The sequence below is a fragment of the Schistosoma mansoni genome (assembly GCF_000237925.1).
Source record: "Schistosoma mansoni, WGS project CABG00000000 data, chromosome 1 unplaced supercontig 0076, strain Puerto Rico, whole genome shotgun sequence".
Classification (NCBI taxonomy): domain Eukaryota; kingdom Metazoa; phylum Platyhelminthes; class Trematoda; order Strigeidida; family Schistosomatidae; genus Schistosoma; species Schistosoma mansoni.
In genome coordinates this window covers 1,430,080-1,448,703 of record NW_017385990.1, presented here as the reverse complement: position 1 = coordinate 1,448,703, position 18,624 = coordinate 1,430,080, and the positions used below count along the sequence as shown (strand labels likewise).

At 37.6% G+C, this 18,624-nt stretch overlaps 1 protein-coding gene across 1 annotated transcript in view; it reads left to right on the top strand.

The window, feature by feature from the left end:
- Positions 1 to 1,877: 1,877 nt before the first annotated feature.
- Positions 1,878 to 18,624, top strand: part of Smp_176780 (hypothetical protein) — a gene marked incomplete at both ends in the record, with an annotated part of 33,239 nt that continues 16,492 nt past the window's right edge. Inside the window, 3 exons of the mRNA XM_018791788.1 lie at positions 1,878 to 2,026; positions 7,430 to 7,872; positions 13,923 to 14,182. Coding sequence (XP_018645107.1) covers positions 1,878 to 2,026; positions 7,430 to 7,872; positions 13,923 to 14,182 — 852 coding nt within the window. The remainder of the gene's footprint in view (positions 2,027 to 7,429; positions 7,873 to 13,922; positions 14,183 to 18,624) is intronic.

The following is an 18,624-nucleotide window of genomic DNA, read 5'->3' as shown; positions in this document are numbered from 1 at the left end:
TAGTTGATCTCTACTCTGTAGTACTAAGTCCCGTTCAGCTACAATCGTGTCGAAAGCAATATGGAGTTTTAGATGATTATCAACGACTTGGGTGGTCAGGTTATTTTTTATTCTAGAAACAGATATACCCTTGTTGACCACCGTTTGGAGGACTGAGGGAGAAACCACCTTTCTTAGGTTTTTATTTCGGACAGACCTCTTTGAATTTAATCTTTCCCCCCTTGATCCGCGTAAGCCAACCGATACTGGGCTTGTCTGAGGTGACTTCACATCAGTTTGTGTCTCGATAGAGCGAGTACTAACCGATGTGTCTCGACCTGGTTTGCTAATACACTTTAACCATTGACATGGCATCGGTTGGCAGGCTGATTGAGTCTGAGCAGCACCTCTGACAAAGCCACGGCAAACTAAACCGTTTGAAAGACGCAGGCGTTATATTGGTGCAAGCTTCGTGGAACCATCCTTTGCACTAATCGAACTGCATACCGCGTTCAACGGGAACTTGATAGCATGGTCGGTGACAGTTACTTTTCTTGCGCTGTCCAGGCATCAAAGAGAGGTCTTCATAAGGAAACTAGATACGATAATACCTCGAAACAAAAAAAATTGATGATCAAAAAAGTGGAAAACTGTAGGTTGTTTGGACAAAAAGCGCTAACAAATACAATTGAAGCAGTGTGCCCAAGAGCACCGACTTTAAAGTACTTTGAGAACATAGAAAATCTTCTCAGCGAGCACTTTAACTGAAATAAATTCAATTAACTGAAAACAGCAATCTTGACACGAAATGAACGATCAAAACAAAAGAACTTACCCAGCGAGGAAAAACGCCACTGTCCTTTTTAAATACTGCACGAATTATCAAATTCTTTGCTAAAAAATTATTTATCTGTACGAGAAGCAATTGATGACGTGATTCTCATGTTACTTATATCAGGCATCACAAGGCACTAGATTTCATCGTACGCTACGTAAATTGATTTCATAGTGTAGCTGTAAATAATTCCCCAAAATCAATAGCTCATTAAGTGTTCGACATTGGATGCTGACCACGTTGTTTAAGTGGACTTGTTTAACTGAAGGCTTTCAGTCATGCATCCGTACCAGATCACGTTGCAACACGGCGTGGGACACAGCTCCTACGTTACAATAGCCAGTTAATAACGAAGTCTCTCGATATATTGGTAACGAATCAAATATATCTTTCCTGTCTCTCCTCGTCTGACTTCTGGTTTCTATTTGACTGGGAACGAACGATTATAGAAGATACTACTGGTTGCTAGTTGCACAACTAGAATATCCGTTGTATCCTCAATAGACAAGGCAAATAATCCCATTATTCACTGGCGAATAGTTCGAAACTCACAAAACATTCTGTAAGCAGCGGATTTTAAGATATTAGAGGAACTATTTAAGCCCGGATATGTATGTCGAAGATAACATATGTAAGACACTTGACTAGATTAGCAGAAACCCATTTCTGTCCAATGCTGTATGTTAACGGTGAACTGTAGTGACACTTCAATCATTTCGTACTTCTTTATAGGTTTTAGTATCACACTTTTCACTGCTGAGAAAGGACTTTTATCCAAGTAGCCATCACAAACCATTTACATACTTCAGCCAACAAATCTTTCCCACTCTTGAAGTTCATGACCGAAACAATTGGTATTTTGACCACAGAAATAATCAAAACTTTCAAGATCTCCACATACAGATTAAGGGGAACGAACAATCAGATATTTTTTATCTCAAAATATTTGGGTTTTGCAATTGCAGTTTCGTTCAGGCGCGATCTCTGACATTTGAAGGTCAAACTTAAGGATGATGAACTTCCGCTAGTGCGTGTTGTCTATGCCAAGGTCGAGACTAAAGGAATGATAAGGTCGGAAATTTCCTGCGACAATAACCATTTAATTCACTGGGAGGAATCTGGTTTCGGTTTACTCTCACTCAATCTACCTAGTACCACTCTAAGTAAAAATCATCAAGACCATTCTCCTCGTCCTTCCCTTAAATCCTTTGGGTAAGGATAAAAACTTAACGGCTTATTTTTTATTACTTATGACATTTCGGTACATTATTTTTCTGAGTTTGATATTTCATTTTGAACAATGATCTTATCATCTATTCCCAACTTCATCTTCATTGGCAAATTCTGGGGAACTTTGGGTGAATATTTTGATCTTTTGGAAAGTTGTAGGAAATATGGTAGTTCTCTACAGAGTTTGGGGAGAAATATCAAAGCGTTATAAGATTCTGTGTAAATATTGGGGGAAACCCAAAATTTCCCCATAATGTTGAGGATTTTCTCCAGGCTTGGGGGAATATTGAGGTTGTTGTGCCATTTCCTAAAAATCCTCTCAAAGTTTTCTATGATGGCTCCCCTGAAATCTGTTCAAACTGAACAAACTTTTCCCTGGAATAGGGATGTTGCGTTGTCCTGAATGGGTATGATTTCTTCTGATTAGGCTAAAATGGCCTCACTATGAGCCTCGTAGTTTGTAATAATTCTTGGGTAGTATCCCATATGTCATGGACTTAACGTTTGTTACTGTAGGTGTATGACAAACATATTTGTTCTTAGTTATTCATCCATCAACATAATGAGATAATATCAAATTGCCGCTTTGTTAAAAACCATAGCTTTGTTTAAGATACTGTCTCAAGTGAAATAAGAGGACATTCCACAAAACAACACGTGAGAGATTAAAGAGGAATACTTCGAAAAGTTTCCTTTTTATGCCTTCCGTGGCGAAATAGAGCGACATTTCCCCCTTTTGTAGCGATGGGTTTAAAGTGTCACTAAGTGTATACTTCATTGTTTGTTTTCACCCCAATTTACACACTTCACTCACGATAATATGCTTTTAGCCTAAACGTCTTCTATATTTGCCCCTATTTTCACCACAAAACAAACATTTAGACACAGTGGACTTGATTTAAAAGTTCTAAATAGTTAAGGACATTTATTTGTTGTAGATGAAATCACAGTTTACAAGGAGAATAATTACATACAGACGCTGGTCATACATTTTCGTTGTAGGGCCAAAGTTCCACTGTTATTGGCGAAAATCTGCAAAAATGGTGCATTTAATAGGTAATACTAATGGGTTCATGTTATCCTCTACAGCGAATATTAGGAATACTTTATTTCTTCTTAGTATCGAAGATGTAGATCATAACATTACCATTACTAAAGGGTGTAATTATTTAAATGATGGATTCCTTCTTATTCATCTTCATTTTAATGAGTCACAGAAGCTGAGACAACGTTAGCTTCCCGCGGTCCTTCGCAACTGGATAATTCAATTGGTTATCTTTTTGTTATTGTATTTTTCGGTTGGCTTATAGTCGATGAGAATTGAGATACAGACCGAAACAATCTAGTACCTTCGTGAATTGACCTGTAAAATATTGTTCTACGTGTTCACGAGTGTAGGTCTAGTATATGAATTGTGTGAAATTGTCGCATTTTTAGCAGTTATTTTACCAGCAGTTAGTTTCGTCGATCCGCTAGTAAGGCAAATTTGTTTTTCCCATGTTTCTTCTTTTTCATTGTCTTCCAATTTTCAAATATTTGTCTGTCAAGCCATTAACTGGTCAGTATTTAGGATGGGACTAGACACGATATTGATTATCTTTTGGTTTCTGCTTCCGTATTGTTGCATATTAACTCAAATGAAGTGAAATGAAATTGCCATTAGTTTTTGTTTCTGGTTCACAGTGTGTAATTCTACTATTATGAAGTATTCTTAAATGCTTATGTTAAAATTCAAGGATCCTCATATGAGATCGTTTAGGAGTTTAGAGATATCTTTTTGGATATTTTCCAAAGTTTTTAGTACTTCGAACTTCAACTAATCGATCCATGGTGTTACATATATCATATTGTGTGAGTTGGTGCACTTAAATAATGATCCAAATTTAGTGCTGAGTCCTCTAACTTGAGTATTTTTATTTATTTATTTGAATACATAAATATTGGTACAAGGAGGCACCAGATATATATGCTCCACACAAAAAATTGTCATTTCATTTTAATTGTGTGAGGGCTATGATACTGCCGAGGTGCCCAAACCGAAGCCGGTGGTTTTCTTACGGGGCCGCAACTGGAGCCTTCGACCTAAAGGTCTGATCCACAAGGCAGTGGAGTATCATGAGGAGATGCAGTTCCATGCCAACAGTTAGTTCATACGCCATTTGTTCCATCAGGATCCTGGAGTCAGCCCACGTACACCACTGGTTTGGAATCAGGGTTTTCCAACTCCCCTAGGTGGACTTTCCGTGTCCACCAACCCGGTTAAAGCGCCAGACGTTCGCTTTTCTTCCTCTCAATTTTGTAAACAACAGTAATGCCACGAGAAGGCAGTGAGTAGGACTTCCCTGGTAGAGGCTATATACGCGTGGCCATATGAGAGCATTTCGAGAGGGAGAGCGAACTCTCCCAACTCTCGACCATACCGGGGCATTTAGGGGCTCCCCAGTTATTTATAGTGAATCAACATTCATAGTGATTATGATAATCCTTCATGATCTTTACATTAGTATTATTATCATTATTTTTAAAATGTTATAAAATATTCTGTCGATTGTTTTTTTCTTTCAATCCAACCACTTTCAGTTATGTCCTAATTTACAGAAACAAAAAGTTATATATATTTTTTTGAATTTGTTAATCTATTCATTTGTACTGTAATACTAAACTATCAAGTAAACAATTGATGTACCATCTAAACACAAAAAAGAAATAGAGACAAAATAGTTCCGGGTTTAAATAATATTAAATAACAGAACAAAAAAAATTGTGAATCATTTGTTATGTCTACTTATTCGTAGATTCCTTTTTCTTAATCTGATTACTTTGGAAACTATTTTCACACACACTCACACATAGAGATACATATATATGAATACAATCAGACTGTTATTCACTTTTTGTTTGTTTAAGTTTTTCGTATATATAAGTACTAGGTGGTGATGATGATATTGATGATAGTGATGATGAAATTCATTTTCTAAGGATAATCTTTGTATGTATTTGAAAAGTGAGTTAAATTTCTTGTTATTGGGCCTGTGTCAAGTTGTGTTACATTTGTTATTTTATTAGGAATTAAAGTTTTGATAGAACTCTATCGATATCTATAGTAAGTATAGACTTATTTTAGTTGGTTTGTGTAAACGATAAACGTTTCATTTACTACACTATCTATCGTGGTTTAAATAGTTGGATAGTGTCATTGGTTTTCCCAAAAGGTTTAGGTAACGTCTATAAACCAAGTTATGGGCATATATGATCATTAGTGTAAAATTATCCTGGTAATTTCTCATCTCATTATGTCATCCAATATACAAATGGTGTATAATGTTATTGAAATGTAATTAAAATTTTTGTTATTATTAATAATTGGAATTGTTTATTTCTTTTTGCCAAATTCATTTGAAACATTCTGTTGAATATAAATTCTACTAATACTAATCGTTCATCAAGTTGTAGTTTCGTGTGCTCAATTTTATCATCCATGTTTTGAGTTTGATTTATTTGACATTTATTTATTTAAACACGAAGATTGGTACAAGGAAGCACCAAATATATATGTGCCGCACTTCGTCATCCGATTTGTGTGAGAGCGTGTGCCTTAATCGAACCAGGTGGCTTTTTTGAGGGCCACTCTCCCAGCCTTTGACGTACAGGCCTCATCCACAATACAGTGTAGCAATGTAAGGAGATACAGTTCCGTGGTAGCCAGTGACCAACACTGGATTGATATGCTATTTGTTCCCTCAGGATCCTATATCCTGCCCATGTGCATCATTAGTTTAACAACCCTCCTAGGTGGATTCTCCATATCCACCAACGCGGTTAGAAAGACAGACATTCGCTTTTCGTGTTGTCGATTTCTTAAATAATACTCGTAATATGAGAATGCAGTTATTAGGACTTCTGTGGTAGTGGCAGTTCACACGTGTCCATATGAAAGGATTTGGAGGGTGAGAGCTGTTTTTCCCCACTCTCGAACGTAACAGGACATTTGGGGGCTTATTTAACATGCACGATATTGTGTAACTGTCTATGATCTATACATATTGTTGCAAGTTGTAGTGATAAAAAGTTAAGATGAGCAACTAACATGGAAGAAAATGTTAAAATTAAACAAAGTGTAGCATAGTATAGTGACCGGTGTGTAATAGAGAGTTTTTGCTTCGTTACCAACTCTCACTTTAGTTACAACTAGGCTTCAGCGTAGTTATTAGATGCTGATGCAATAATGCAATTCAGTCCTGATTTATTACGTTATTTAAGAGTTAGAAATTCATCGCAAATATTCTTGCATATTATCATTCAAAATATTGTTAGAACTGAATTTTGTCAATAAGTTATATATAAAGTAACGTAGGTAAGTAATCAATCACTAAGGTGTTAGATAAAGTAAAATAGTGAGGTTAGACATGGGGTATTAGGGAATGATGGTAAATCAGTTGATCAGGTCATGAATCTTCATCGACTGATATGGTTAGGCCACGTTTTGCGTATGCCTGAACACCGATTACCACGACGCTCTATGATGACTAGTATTGGGGATGGTTGGAAGAAAGTTAGGGGCGGCCAAACCAAAACGTGGCATCGGAGCTTGAAGTCACTAACTTCTAGTCTGAGCCATGTTGGTAGATGCAGACTACCTGGTTGGGGTCCGCGTGACTATCGTAACCAATGGTTGGAGACTCTAGGTGACATAGCTTAGAATCGATCCTGATGGCGTAGGTGTATACACTCTTTATCTTCCCTTAAACCTTGAGATTAAAATTGCTTCATAACTTCCTTCCTATAGTATATCCCTGTATACAACCTATCTTTTATATACTACCACCACTAAATTAACTATTTCTATGAATCCGATGTTCATCTTGTTGTGCTAACGAAGTAAGGCATCTTGGACCGATGCATATATGTGCCTGGTCCTACGTTGTAGCTGACTGACTGACTGATATTTATGAGAAACTTAAATTGAAAAATACAACATGAATTAGATAACTCTAATAAATTTTCTTCACTTGAACACTTAAATCAAAAAGTTACTTTAAACTTTGACTCAATTAGTTTTAGTTTTGTAAGCATCCTTGTTTACTGTACTTAATGTCAGTTTGTGGGTTTTAGATGACTTGTTACCTGGATGAAATGTTTATCCACTTAAGGTAGTGATGTAATTATTTAGTATCATCTTATGTACTGACCTCTTGGTTGTTTAAGTCGAATGTTATCGTGTATAAAGTTAGTAGTAAACATTGTTTTACCTTAAAGAATGTTTATTCAAAGCAAAGATTTTTATAGAGAAATTTCCATTGTCATTATGCAATATGCTAATCCCTTTAAAAAAATGTGTAGTTCACCTGTGTATCTGTTATTTTGTTTATGTTACTTGTTGAGCAGAAGTGAAGTACGTTGTTCAATCGATGAATTAGATGCTGTAATTGCCACATATGATGTTGATGATCAGATTGAATCCAGGAGACAACAGTTATTACCTTCTTCTTCTTCATCAGAACACTTAAATTATTCAACTTTCACGAATTCCCCATCTTTATCGAATCAGTTGTCTTCTTTGAATACATCTAATGAATTATCATCTTCTATGAATCAGTCGAAATCAAAGATAACCTCAATAACAAATATGAATTACATAACATCTGTTACACATAGTGGTGTTAATTATCATCATAATACTAACAGTATCAATGATATAAATGGGATAAGAAAATATCATTATGAAAATCAATCACAGGTGAATAATCAATATGGTCAATTAGATTTCAACACTTCTTCTTATTCACCATCATCATCATCTACCTTTACAAATTGCTGTACTCAAATTGGTAAGTTATTGTTGTATATAGATAAGAGAGTTATTAGGTGTAGGAAGGATTTGAATGTGACCAACTTGGTCTCGTGTGCAGTTACGGGTATGAGGGCTAATATAACTTCCCGGTTGCCCACACCGTGAAAGGGTATTTCTTGAGGGACCTGAAAAGGAGGTTGGATTAGTGTTGATCTTAACGACCTGAGAGCGTGACCGCAGTGCCTAAGGGACAACTGCTTGAGGCCGGTCACGCACGGCCTTTTTTGGGGGATTTTTGACGTGTTAGCTCCGTTCTTCAAAGGACCTTACCGCCGGAGACGGAAATCCGTGGGATAAGGTGAGGTGTGCATTTTTAGGGTCAACCTTTTCTAACACCATCCCTCCTTGTGGGAAGGCAGCATCGCTGTTATTCAGGTTGTCTGAAGGAAACACCTTACTGCCGTCACACCTCTGTACAGTCAGCAGTACGACTTCGCCTTCTGACCTTGGGTTTTCTGCTTTTAGTCTAACCGCTTATCAACCGACCTGTCTGGCATGGTAGGACCTTGAGGAACAATTGCTCCAGCCAGTATAGCTCAATTGGTTCATCACGATAGGCAAGCCCGACCACCACGTCAAGGTAGCAGCAACGGTCGGGCTTTGCAACGACTATTTCCGAATTTTGAAAATATATAGCCTGTATTGTAAAACTATAAAAGATCGTTTGATAGGTATGTCAAACATATCTCTATAGAGTTGATTTCGTGTTTAATTATTAATTGACTTTCAGTTATTGTTTTGTCAGTTAACTGATGCATTTCACCTATGTTGGTGTGTGTAATTACGTAGTATCTTTAACTGCCACACAAAAAGTTGTCATTTCATTTAATTGTATGAAGGCTGTGATACTGCCCGAGTACCCAGACCGAAGCAGGTAGTTTTCTCAGGGGGCAAGACCCCGAGCCTTTGACCTAAAGGTCTGATCCACAAGGCAGTGGAGAATCGTGAGTAAAAGCTGTCCCATGGTAGCCAGTGACCAATAATTGGTTCATACGCCATTTGTTCCCTCAGGATCCTGTAGTCAGCTCATGTGCACCATTGGTTTGAAATCAGGATTTCTCAACTCCCCTGGATGGTTCGCCATGTTCAACGGCCCGGTTAAAGCATCCGATATTCGCTTTTTGTCCTCTCAATTTTGTAAACAACAGTAATGCCACGAGAAGGCAGTGAGTAGGACTTCCCTGACAGAGGCTATATACTCGTGGCTATGTGGGAGCTTTTGAAGAGAGAGGGTGGGCCCTCCTCACTCTTGGCCGTATCAGGGCATTTGAAAGCAATTGAAGGCATCGCACTGTTTAAGCTACTGAACAATATTCAGTTAATGTTTTAATAATCAAGTTATATCAAACCTAGACTCATTCATTTTTGTTCTTAGAAAAATTATTCGAAAATGTTTTTGGGTTGAAATTGAAACACTTGCACCTTTTGCATTAGTTTATTTGTATATTTGGCCTATGACATTTAGGAAGTTAAATGCTCAACTTTAAATTTCTACCAAAGAGAAATTATCTGTCGATTTATAAAATAACTTTAATCATTCGTTCCTCACAAAAACTTTCTTCATATTGTTTGTTAGTCTGAATCTTCCCATTGATATTTAGAACTGCAATTGATAAGTCTCTAATTGGCCATATGTGCATACTGTGCGTATTCCCTCGATATAGCTGTAATTCAGTAGCTAAGTGGATAACGCGATGGCGTTTGAAGCGAAAGGTACTAGGTTCGAGTCCCAGAGTAAACATCAACTCTGAGATACAGGTATATCCAGCTGACGAGCCCCAAATAGGACGAAACGCGCGTCGTGGATTCCACTGCTAGTCACTATCCATCTTTAACTTTCTTCATAGTTTTTCAATTATATAATTATAATGCATAGTTTAAATGTCTAGAAATTTACTATGGTACACTACTGAATTAGAGATTAATTAGTGGATTAAAACAAAATGGTTACTTAAGCATCAAAATATGTTTGTATGACCGTATTACTATCTATCTGATGAAAATAACATCAATAAAGAAGCGCGAAATGTTGGAAATTATACCGTTGGTAAACACTGAAAAACTCAAACAGAAACATTTCAGTTATTAATATATTTTCTTTTGTATCTATACAAATGCCCTGGTACGGCCGAGAGTGGGGAGAGTCCGCTCTCCCTCTCGAAATACTCTCACATGGCCACGCGTAATATAGCCTCCGCCAAGGAAGTCCTACTCATTGCCTTCTCGTGGCATTACTGTTGTTTATGAATTTGAGAGGACGAAAAGCGAATGTTCGTCGCTTTAACCGGGTTGGTGTACACGGAAAGTTCACTTAGGGGAGTTGAGAAATCCTGATTCCTAACCAATGATGCACATGGCCTAGCTCCAGTATTCTAAGGGAACAAATGGCGTATGAATCAATCGTTGGTCACTGGCTACCATGGGATTGCATCTCCTCACGAGTAATTATATTATTTATTATTTATTTAAACACATAAATATTGATACAAGGAAGCACCAAATAAATATGCGCCTCACAAATCTCATTTGATTTGTGTGAGGTCTGTGATATTTCCCAGGTGCCCAAACTGAAACAGGTGGTTTTCTTAGGCGGCCACACCCCGAGCCTTTGACCTAAAAGTCTAATCCACAAGGCAGTGGAGCATCGTGAGTAGATGTAGTCCCATGGTAGCCGGTGACCAACGATTGGTTCATACGCCATTTGTTTCCTCAGGATCCTGTAGTCAGCTCATGTGCACCATTGGTTTGTAATCAGGGTTTTCCAACTCCCTTAGGTGGACTTTCCGTGTCCACTAACCCGGTTAAAGCTCCTGCCGGACATTCGCTTTCCGTCCTCTCAATTTCGTAAACAACACCCCCGCCGCGAGAAGGCAGTGAGTAGGACTTCCCTGACAGAGGCTATATACTCGTGGCCATGTGAGGGCATTTGGGGGCCACGAGTAATTATAAGATACTTTATAAAGTATTAATTTGGTCAATATCTTTAAAAGAAAATAATAATAAAGAGTTTCTCGCTAGGGTATATAAATGAAAAAAAAGAAAACAACCATTGATAGAGTTTTTTTTTAATTTTAAGGTCATATTGTTCAATAATGAAACAATGAGATTGTTTTGTCTTTCTTTCTTGTTTTTTTAAAAAAAGATGGTGGGTGAACAAATACAGACACTTTTCTTTTCTCTATCTCTTATCCACATTTACTACATAAATCCTTTTTTTCTTAATGGTTTAGTTGTCAAGACAAACAACAAAAAAAAGGAGAAACCATACGAACTGAGAAATTTTTTTCATTTATTTTACTCTCAGTTGTTTAAGGTCATTTTATAGTAAACGAAGAAGTAAAATAAATTGACCAATCAGATGTAAACATGTAACATTTCAGTTGATTTACTACCAAATGCCCTGGTACGGCTGAAGAGTGGGGGGAGTCCGCTCTCCCTCTCGAAATACTCTCACATGGCCACGAGTATATAGCCTCTACTAGGGAAGTCCTCCTCACTGCATTCTCGTGGTGGGGGTGTTGTTTACAAAATTGAGAGGACGAAAGGCGAATGTCCGGCGCTTGAACCGGATTGGTGGACACGGAAAGTCCACCCTAGGGGAGTTGGAAAACCCTGATTCCATGAGTCGCACATGGGCTCCAGTATCCTGAGGGAATAAATGGCGTATGAATCAATCGTTGGTCACCGGCTACCATGGGACTGCATCTCCTTACGATGCTCCACTACCTTATGTATCGGATCTTCAGGTCAAAGGTTCCGGGTGTGTCACCTTTAGAAAACCACCTGTTTCAGTTTGGGCACCTGGGAAATATCACAGACCTCACACAAATCAAATGAGATTTGTGCAGCGCATATATATCTGGTGCCTCCTTAAAATGAACACCAACTAAATTTTAAAAAAATTCCACATACTTTGTAAGCTAATGATAATATTTTCTTTAGATTTTATTCTCTATTTACACTCATTAATACAGTACACTATTATCAGTTGATGTGAATACGGTGTATATTAATTATACATTGTGCAAAATAAACAAGTCTAGACTGATTTATCACACTATATAAGGTATGTAGTGAACAATCCAATACTTTTAGCATAGTTGTTGATAGACTTATTAAACAAATAATTAGGTCAATGAAATACCAAGTAAGGTATGGAGTTAAAAAAAGATAACAGAGAATGATTAATTCTATTTAGAAGAATGAACCAACGGGGAATCTCGAGCTGTATTGCGACTTGATAACCTAGTACGCAAAAGTTTAGAATTTTGGATAGTATTTGCTAAGATTAAGTGTTAATGATAAATAAACATTGTTTGTGGTGTTGGAACAATCATTTGACGTGTCTAATCATTAGATTCTAAGGGTTTGGGTTCGATCCTCAGTGGCGTCGTAAATACACAATGCTGAGCAATCCTGTACTAGGACAAAACAGCCATCCAGTGCTTTCTGGTTTTCAGTGTTTGTCTGATTGAGATCAGTCCATTATGTAAGTTATGAAATTCAACAATATCCACAGGCCTTCAAATCTAAATTCTTCATTTGCTGAATTAATACCAATTACAGCTATTTATTTATTTAAACGCATAAACATTGGTACAAGGAAGCATCAAATATATATGCGCCACACTTCGTCATCCGATTTGTGTGAGAGCTGGAATACTGCCCGGTAGCTCATAGCGAATCAGGTGGTTTTCTTTGACGGCCACTCTCCGAGCCTTTGACCTACAGGTCTCATCCACAATGCAGTGGATCAATGTAAGGAGATACAATCCCATGGTAGCCAGTGACCAATACTGAATTGATGTGCCATTTCTTCTCTCGGGATCCTGGATCCAGCCTATATGTACCATTAGTTTTGAATGAGGGTTCTCCAACTCCTCTAGATGGATCCTCCGTGTCAACCCACCTGATTAGAGAGATAGATGTTCGCTTTTCGTGTTGTCGATTTTTTAAACAACACTGGTAATGTGAGAATGCAGTTATTAGGACTTCTGTGGTAGTGGCTGTATACACGTGTCTATATGAGAGGATTTTGAGAGGGAGAGCTGATTCCCCCCATCCTCGAACGTACCAGGACATTTGTGGACCAGGCATATTAAAGTAGTCTTAATAAACCAGACGGCTGACATGTCTTCAGTGAAGTTTTTCAAGCAAACAATTGAATTACTTTTCATACATAACTCTCGTACTTAAACTTCGAAATTGTTTTACAACATCCAGTTTTTTCTGTACGTGAAATTCTTAATTCCAAATAAAATTATTTCATTCAGGTGAATTCTTATTAATGATGATGAATGTAAAGAGTCAAAGGTATCCATTTACTTACATATTAGTAAAATAAGACATGATCTTAAGAAGTTAAAGGATATGAGTAGGCTGTGAGTATTTAATTATAAGTTTCTTCATAGTTTTGCTGTGATATGGTAGAACCATTGAGTGAGTAATATCGCAGTTAAGCGTATAGAAGTATGTAAAAAGGGTCATTTGATTGATGAGGTAATAGGTCTTTATCGAACATTTCGTGTTTACAAGCCTCGCCTACTCTGTCGTGTCCTATATAAAATTAGACTGAGAAAACCCGAAAATTGTACCAGTTCATGAAATTTTTAATTTCTAGTCTTAGTCACTTTGGAAGATATAGACTTCGTGGTTAAGAACATCATGACTATCCTAAAGCATCATTCCTAACTCTTCACTCGTCAATCTGATACGCACTTTTTGAAGTTTAGATTTCAACCGATTTTCACAGTATTTCTCACCATATATTTCGTATCTTTTTGATTTCTTGTTGTTGTGCTGATACAAAGGTATGATCAGTTGAATCGTATTAGATTCTACGTTGGTAACTGGATAGCTGATTAACGAAACCTAGTAGCTATATTGGTTCATGGTCTGTGTTTATGTTGAGTATCGAAGTTTTTTAATGTTTCTATATGTTTTCATCTGTATTTATATCTCTCTGTACTTCATAATTTACAATCTTCTTTCTATAAACTTAAACCATCCCTTTCATTTGTTCCACAGAACCTTCATTTCCATTGCCTCCACCTGATGCATTTGCTTCAGAGGATTTCCCGCTTCCACCATCACCGCCGCCGCCGCCCCTTCTATCAACACCGACAGCAGAGGCAACAACAGGGTCAGCCAGACCAGTAACAACTCACTCCTCATCAACAACATTTTTACCTTTTACTACCAATTCGACATTAACAACACTAAATGGAGGTAAAAATCTACAGAGCTTTTCTTCTACTAATGGGTATTCACAGTGTCAGTCGTTTGATGTAAGTTGAGATTTGGTATATTCTCCATGGCTTTTTTCCTCGAATTATACTTTAAATTCTGAGACTTTGCATATATATTCAATTGGGAATTTAGTATTGATAAGGATTAAAAGAAAATGAGAGAACTGACAAATGTGTTTCATTCCTTGATGTTGGATGTTTGTGGTCGTCGTTTTAAACGAAGTTAAAAAAACAACAACTGTCAACACACCTTAGTTTAACTATAATCATTGTATGGCCGTTTTTGCTACACATACCGACATTAAAACTAGAGAAACATTGAATATACCGCACGCCACTAGGCAGCTGTTTTTCATCTTAGTTAGGTGGTTCGGGGTAGTCGGAGGGAACCCAGATCAACGCAAGTTTTGTAATCGGTCGGCTTTCGTCAATGTAGTCGAAATAGCCCCGTGATAGCGTTTCAGACTGTCAAGGTAGGCGAAGTGGTTTTCAATTTTAGGAGGAGAGTCGATTTCCCGAAGGTCGCAGATATCCTCACCAGAACGAGACGTATGTTTGTCAAGTTTTCCTGCTAACTTCCTGTAACCATTGAGCAAAAAATGTCCAACTAAGTAGGTAATGTAATTTGTCATCATATGAATCAGTCAGTAGGTGTGGTTGAAAATCAATAATAAAGAAATATTTGTCATAAGAAAGTAAAGATACTTCTAACTTTGAAGTTTCTACAATGACAATGATACTAGGTAGATGTTTTCTCAAACCATTTGATGGGTTTAAAAATGGTCTTCATCATAGAATGATCGAATGTAAAATTTACTGAGAACTTGTCTACTGTTTGTAAGGTTGGCTCGTTGGCAAACTCTAGGAAGCCTCAAGAAGCCCAGAAAGAGCCGAAGACATTCCATCCAATCACCACTAGGGGAACATTCCAGAATGTCGACGTATAGCTTCCCTATTGGATGGATAAGAATGACCCCCTATATGTCTATTGGCTGTCCGAAATGATCATTTACTTTCAGCCAAAAAACTATAAATACATGCGATTTTTGTACTATATTTTGACACTGTTTAGAGAATAAAATTCCTACTTAAAAGTCTTCTGTCTTCTCTCTTGCGACGTTGCGGGTTCGATCGTTCAAGTAGTATAGTAGTATGTGGCATAGCAAGGATCAAAGCTCTAGATGTAACAAGTTTCATCGTTGTTTTAAAGTATTAATCAGTTTACATCTAGAACTGTAAACAAAGTTAAATCTGAAATATCCGGACTTTATAGTAAGCACGTTATCTTTCAATAATTAAATTAAAATTGGTCACTGATAAGCAACTAACTACTGTATTTCCGATAGTGAGGTTAGATGCAGGGTATTAGGGAATGATGGTAAATCAGTTGATCAGGTCATGAATTTTCATCGACTGATATGGTTAGGCCACGTGTTACGTATGCCTGAACACCGATTACCACGACGCTCTATGATGACTAGTATTGGGGATGGTTGGAAGAAAGTTAGGGGCGGCCAAACCAAAACGTGGCATCGGAGCTTGAAGTCACTAACTTCTAGTCTGAGCCATGTTGGTAGATGCAGACTACTTGGTTGGGGTCCGCGTGACTATCGTAACCAATGGTTGGAGACTGTGTGACATGGCTCAGAATCGATCCTGATGGCGTAGGTGTATATACTCTTTATCTTCCCTTAAACCTTGAGATTAAAATTGCTTCATATCTGTCTTCCTTCCTATACTATATCTTCATATACAACCTTTCTTTTATATATTCACACCACTTAATTAACTACTTCTATGAATCCGGTGTTCATCTTGTTGTGCTAATGAGGTATGGGAACTTGGACCGATGCATAAATGTGCCTGGTCCTACGTTGTAGCTGACTGACTGTATTTCCCATTCTATACATTTGACGAGTCATGTTTTTTTCATAAGAACTTACAGAAATCTGTCTAAAAGTTAGTCCATTGTTATCAACTTATTCTTTTTGATTGTCTATTCATTATCGTTCTCAACTATCTGTAATACTGTTATTACTATTCTAGTATCTATATTGATCATTTCTTCTCACTTAGTTGATGTGGTATGCTATATTGAACGGATTCACACGCTTAGCAGATTCTACGGTTACACATGACTGACTAATTTAGTTATTTCGTCTATAATGAACTCTGATACTCAGTGGACAAGTAGTTCATTGTTTAAGTTATTTGGTTATCAAACAGTAGATTGCTGGTTGAACCTCCCTTACATCTACTTCATTTTGAGTACCAGTTTAGTAGTCGTATCACTAGCTATGATATAGTGTAATTTACAGCTAAGTACATCAGGCTGTTAACTTAATCAATGAGTTATCATATTTACTTAATATTAGTTACTTCTGTTATGACTTGACCTAGCCGTCGCCAATTTGTTATGTTTTTGACCTAGGCGGTAGCCAATTGTTATGACTTGATCAAGGTCGTCGCTGATTCGTTATGACCTTACGAATGTAACAAGGACGTAATTCGCGTAAATTATCCACCAATAGAATACGCCTTCTACGACCTTCACACTGTGACAATGACGTTCGATTAGTATGAGTAATCTAGCGTCCTTATTGGCCCTTATCCGCCTAACCCGTCCACTTGAGTCCAAAACACCAATAGCAGCCTCGGCAATACGAATCGTTTATTTCATGCATACTTTGTTTATATATCAGACAGACAGGCCACATCATACCATAAAATAGAAAATAATATTTGTACAAAACCAGGCCAAATGAGGCTGTAAGCGTGGGAGACAATAATCAATAAAACTGAGTATAACATAGGGACAGTAAATCATATAGTAATAATCAATAGGTCAAAATGAAGCTTACAATAAGATGAATATAGATATGGATAATCTAGTTACCGAATAGTTATACAATAAGAATGATAGTCCAATAGTAGGTCCTGCAAGTTACCCGTACTTATGTCTTCGCTACTACATAACAACTTCTATTTTAAAAATTAATCTCTTAATTGATAACATTCCCGACCGTTGCTGCTACCTTGACGTGGTGGTCGGGCTTGCCTATCGTGATGAACCAATCGAGCTATACTGGCTGGAGCAATTGTTCCTCAAGGTCTTACTATGCCAGGCAGGTCGATTGAAGAGCGGTAAGATTAAAAGTAGCAAACTCAAGGTTCAAAGGCGATGTCGTACTGCTGACTGTACAGAGGTATGACAGCAGTAAGGTGTTTCCTTCAGACAACCAGAATAACAGCAATGCTGCCTTCCCACAAGGAGTGGGGTTGGAAAAGGTCGACCCTAAAAATGCACACCTCACCTTATCCCACGGATTTCCGTCACCCGCGGTAAGGTCTCAACAAGTAGGGAGCTAACACAAAAACTACCAACAAAAAGGTCGTGTGTGACCGACCTCAAGCAGTTGTCACTTGGGCACTGCGGTCACGCTCTCAGGTCATTAAGATCACTTCTGATCCAATTTCTTTTTCAGGTACCTCTAGAAGAACCCTTCCACGGTGTGGGCAACCGGGAAGTGATACCCGCCCTCATACCTTTAACAGCACTCAAGATCACTGTATTCATAGTCAATCTCCTAAATGATAATATTGGAATTGACTCTTTAGTTTACATTACCTATACGAGTTTGTATTTGTTCAAATCGGTAAATTAATTTTTCACTTATTCTACTTTGAAAGTCAAAGTATGGTGGAATAGGAAGGAAAAACTTATCAAATTTATAATCTTAATAGTTGAATCTGTGATTCGATGTAAGCTAGACCATTATGAAAAGTCATGAAGCACTGGACGGCCGTTTTGTCCTTGTATGGGACTCCTTAGCAGTGCCCGTCCAACGATCCCGCACACGGGATTCGAACCGAGGAGCTTCGGTCTCGCGCGTGAACGCTTAACCTTCAGACCACTGAACCGGTATCCAACGATGTTAATGTTTAACTTCCGTCGATCCATGAATGGCTGCGCAACCATTCATCCATTGTCTAACGAAATTGCTGCCAAATGCTTCCATGTTTTCCATGGTGGTCTAGCTTACATCGACTCATGAATTCAACTATTAGAAACTTATAATCAACGTGAGAGAGACAGAGAAGGAGAGAGAAACATTTACATTATATGTATTTGTTTTCTATTAGATTAATCATTTCATATTCTTTTATTCATTTTCCTACTAACAATAAAATGATTCATCATTATTAATTAGTTGAATTATTTGTATTAATTTTAAGAGGTCATTTACAATGTTTTCAATATTCAACAAAATACATCATATATAGTTGAAATCATGGAGTCGATGTATGCTGGACAATAATGGAACACATGGAAGCATTTGGCAGCAATTTCGTTAGACAATGGATGAATGGTTGCGCAGCCATTCATGGATCGACGGAAGTTAAACATTAACATCGTTGGATACCGGTTCAGTGGTCTGAAGGTTTAGCGTTCACGCGCGAGACCGAAGCTCCTCGGTTCG